This window comes from Macrobrachium nipponense, chromosome 35 (assembly GCF_015104395.2).
Source record: "Macrobrachium nipponense isolate FS-2020 chromosome 35, ASM1510439v2, whole genome shotgun sequence".
In the NCBI taxonomy this organism is placed as follows: Eukaryota; Metazoa; Arthropoda; class Malacostraca; order Decapoda; family Palaemonidae; genus Macrobrachium; species Macrobrachium nipponense.
Genome location: NC_061096.1, coordinates 54,965,529 through 54,968,966, shown reverse-complemented (window position 1 = coordinate 54,968,966; position 3,438 = coordinate 54,965,529). Strand labels below are relative to the sequence as shown.

At 41.3% G+C, this 3,438-nt stretch overlaps 1 protein-coding gene across 1 annotated transcript in view; it reads right to left on the bottom strand.

The window, feature by feature from the left end:
* LOC135208355 (uncharacterized) overlaps positions 1 to 2,643 on the bottom strand; it is a 16,335-nt gene extending 13,692 nt beyond the window's left edge. The window contains exons 1-3 of the mRNA XM_064240456.1: positions 2,561 to 2,643; positions 2,131 to 2,372; positions 1,959 to 2,072 (exon numbers count right to left, since the gene is read on the bottom strand). Coding sequence (XP_064096526.1) covers positions 1,959 to 2,072; positions 2,131 to 2,372; positions 2,561 to 2,643 — 439 coding nt within the window. The remainder of the gene's footprint in view (positions 1 to 1,958; positions 2,073 to 2,130; positions 2,373 to 2,560) is intronic.
* Between the last annotated feature and the right edge of the window lie 795 nt (positions 2,644 to 3,438).

Genomic DNA, 3,438 nt, shown 5'->3' with positions numbered 1-3,438 from the left:
AGACAAGAACTATGTTACTGTATTTATATTCATGTGAAAACCAAATACATTAGCTTCCCAAATATTTTGTAAAGATGTGTACATCTATATTGCATGACATAATAAGGGTGTAAGAACCACATCTACACAAGAATGACACTCTTAACCTTATTTTATCTGATTTTGCTATGTTCTAGCATGTGGGTACGTAGTATCTGAGGTTCGGTTAGCACCGAAAGGATGGTTTTACACAAAGACGAAGTCTTTTGACATAAACGTCGGCAGACGTTTTACTAACGCAGTATGATTACTGTTTTAGTTATGATAATTTATTTGTCCTTATATATATGAAATTGCTCTTGGTGAGTGTATTGCGCATAGTACGTATGGTAAGAGTTGAAGGTGTTATTGGGTCTTGTTTGTGCCTCTCGCCAAAGAAGCCATTAGGAGAGGTCAAGAGATCGGAAGGGTAGTAGTTCGCCCCTCTGATCGCTCCTTTGCGTGCCCCTCTAGGGTTGTGTATGCGTATGTGCTTAGTACACTGTATGGGCGTGATATCGCCCAAAATTTTATTGACACACACCACCAATTAATTCACTACATTTAATAGTATATGTTGAAGCTGCACACTATTATATTTGGAATTTATTTTTGACAACGAACTTGATAATTATTGTATAGTTTTTTTATGTTCATGAAAACCTTGTAGGTCAGTTCTGCATTCGTGGTAATTGTATAACTTGTCTCTTTTCCCCAACAAAACCCGAACGCAGGACGGAACGAACAGCTTCTTGGCTCAATAGTGATGTGTGTGTGGATTTAGAAAGAGTGATTGCCCTGATTCTTTGAATTTTGTCGTAATTTGTTTCATTTAAGTGCCATTGAGTTATAATTCCCATTGAGTGATTAATTTCATATGTCACTTATGTTATTACTCTTTGATATGTTTAACTTTTAGTTATTAAATTAATTTTAACTGTAAATTTATCAAATGCATTTCAATATCCTTCGATTTTATTTCATTTTCTCCTGTTTCAGTTTTGTGGATGGAGAATATAAATTGATCTGATAAACCTTTAGTGTTCATACTTGAAGGTTACGCAAATAACTTTTAGAAACGAGATAACACAGCGGTCCTCTAAGGTCTGAAAATCAACCCGTGAGTACTCGCAACATTTTGAGAGAGAGAGAGAGAGAGAGAGAGAGAGAGAGAGAGAGAGAGAGAGAGAGAGAGAGAGGCGCGTACCTCTCGTCGTATCTCGTATAGCGATTTATGATCTGAGTTCATGTCTACAAGGACTCCTTGTGGTACTATTCATTAATGATATTGGTGTGTTATCCTCGTTAATGATGAATTGGGTTGAGAGATATCTCCCCGTTATTTAGAAACCGCAAAGGGAGTTTTGTGGAGTTGTTACGTAAGGCTTTTAGCGGTTTTTTACCAAGTAACACGTTAAGCATATACAGTCCACTAAGTCCATCTTTTTCGCCACAGGGGGGTGGGGCAGATCCTCCCAGTTCTCTCCCCCACCCCCCACCCCCCCCCAAAAAAAAAAAGAGAGGTCACACTCTTCCTCCTTAGTAGTAGTGCATAGTTTCTGTTTTGTGACTTTTATTTGCTTTAGTTGGTTCAACTGGTGGGTGGTGGATAGGACATAGGAGGAGGAAGCAGGGGAGATCCTATGAAGGACCTCACAGTAGTGTTGGTACCAGTGCCCTGCCTCAAAGGTGGCCATCGTAAGTATACCAGCTTGAGTCTTTTGTTGATTCCGATGACAAGCACTGATTTGTCATGTTGGAATCATCTTATGCATTGTGTTGCACAATCTCAATGAATTCAGTGTGAACGGAGAAACTCAAGGGGGAAAGATTTAACATATTCTCTCTCTCTCTCTCTCTCTCTCTCTCTCTCTCTCTCTCTCTCTCTCAATAATTACTTCTTGAATAATGGAACTGTTTCTATAAGTCTTCTTATTAACCTCTCTCTCTCTCTCTCTCTCTCTCTCTCTCTCTCTCTTCTCTCTCTCTCTCTCTCTCAAAAGTAACAAGAGTTTCATTCCGTAATAGTTCGGTTTGCTTGGGATATAGTATCTCTGAAAAGTGGAATTATTCATCTTCTTAATAATTCCTTTGAAACTTTCAATAAGTAACGTTCTCTTCGTTTTCGTTCGATTTCCTTCTCCATTTCCAAGTCAATGGCCGTAAGAAATTGATGATAGACCTCCTCCGGTCTTGTAGGTGTCGAGTCAGTTATCTTCAATTTCGTTTGTTTTTGTTGGTTTGTGTTTGTAAGGAGAGTGAGTCCTTGAGAGTGACTCCCGGACTTCATAGCTCTGAGGTTTCCAAGATGGTTCTGGCTGTCTTCTTCTTCTTCTTCTTCTTCTTCGCATTTCCTATTTGATGATTATCAGGCACTATTTGGCGGCCAATGAAAACGTAGACAGACAAAATGCTTGTCTGTTATAATGCCTATAGCTGCTACAACCCCTTTCATTCCTTTTACTGTACCTCTTTTCGTATTCCCTTTTCTCCCAACTTGCTTTTTTTGAGGTTTCCCTCCTGTCACGCCTCTCAGACTGACCTGCTTTCAATTTCCTTTCCGTCTCTAAATGACTTCATAGGTCCCAGTGCTTGGCCCTCGTCCGAAGCTCTATTATACTCCATCCGATTCGTTCGTTAGGTCGGTAGAGCTCCTCGTAACAAAAGGAAGCTATTTCTATTGTAGTGTTGTCGCTGCTTATAGGGTCTGACGCTCTCCTTATTTCCTCTCGCGGGAAATAGGGAGAATGGAATCCGAAGGAATCTGCATATTGTCCTGTGTCATCTTGAAAGCTGTGGGTGCAGTCTGTATACGTCGTTTCTCGCGTAATGGCAGAGGAATGGAAAGCTACCTATCTGATCTCAGCGATTACTTTTTGATCAAAACAGAACATGTGACAGACAAGAATAAGAGGGAAGGTCAGTTTCTCAGACATTTATGGTGCATTGTATTGGAGGGTCCTGTGCCATATTTGCTTCATATTTAAGCGCCATCACCGTCTGCCCTACACACCATGTTTGTCTGTCTGTGAGACCTTGTGAGTGTGTGTGTGGGTGTGGGTGGGTGGGTGGGGTGGGGGGGGGGGGGGGGGGGGGGGGGGCCTTGCAAATCATTGCGAGGAGGACGGCTCTCAGACGTCAACAGGCATTGGGACTCGCCTGTGGAAACCTGAAAGCAAATGTTCAAGCTATGAAATGTATTGTTAAGTAAAACAACTGCCAGGATTATCATTATAGCAAACCTGATCGTACTCCTTCAGTTTTGTCTACACACACACACACACACACACACACAGAGGAGGGGTGATGTTGGATCTCGTCCCTCTTTTGGGTAATGAAAGTTGTATAGACAGGATTGCGAGATTGTATAGTGTTCCCAAATGCCTTTACAGTTTCGCACGTCTTCCTATGGAGTCTTTT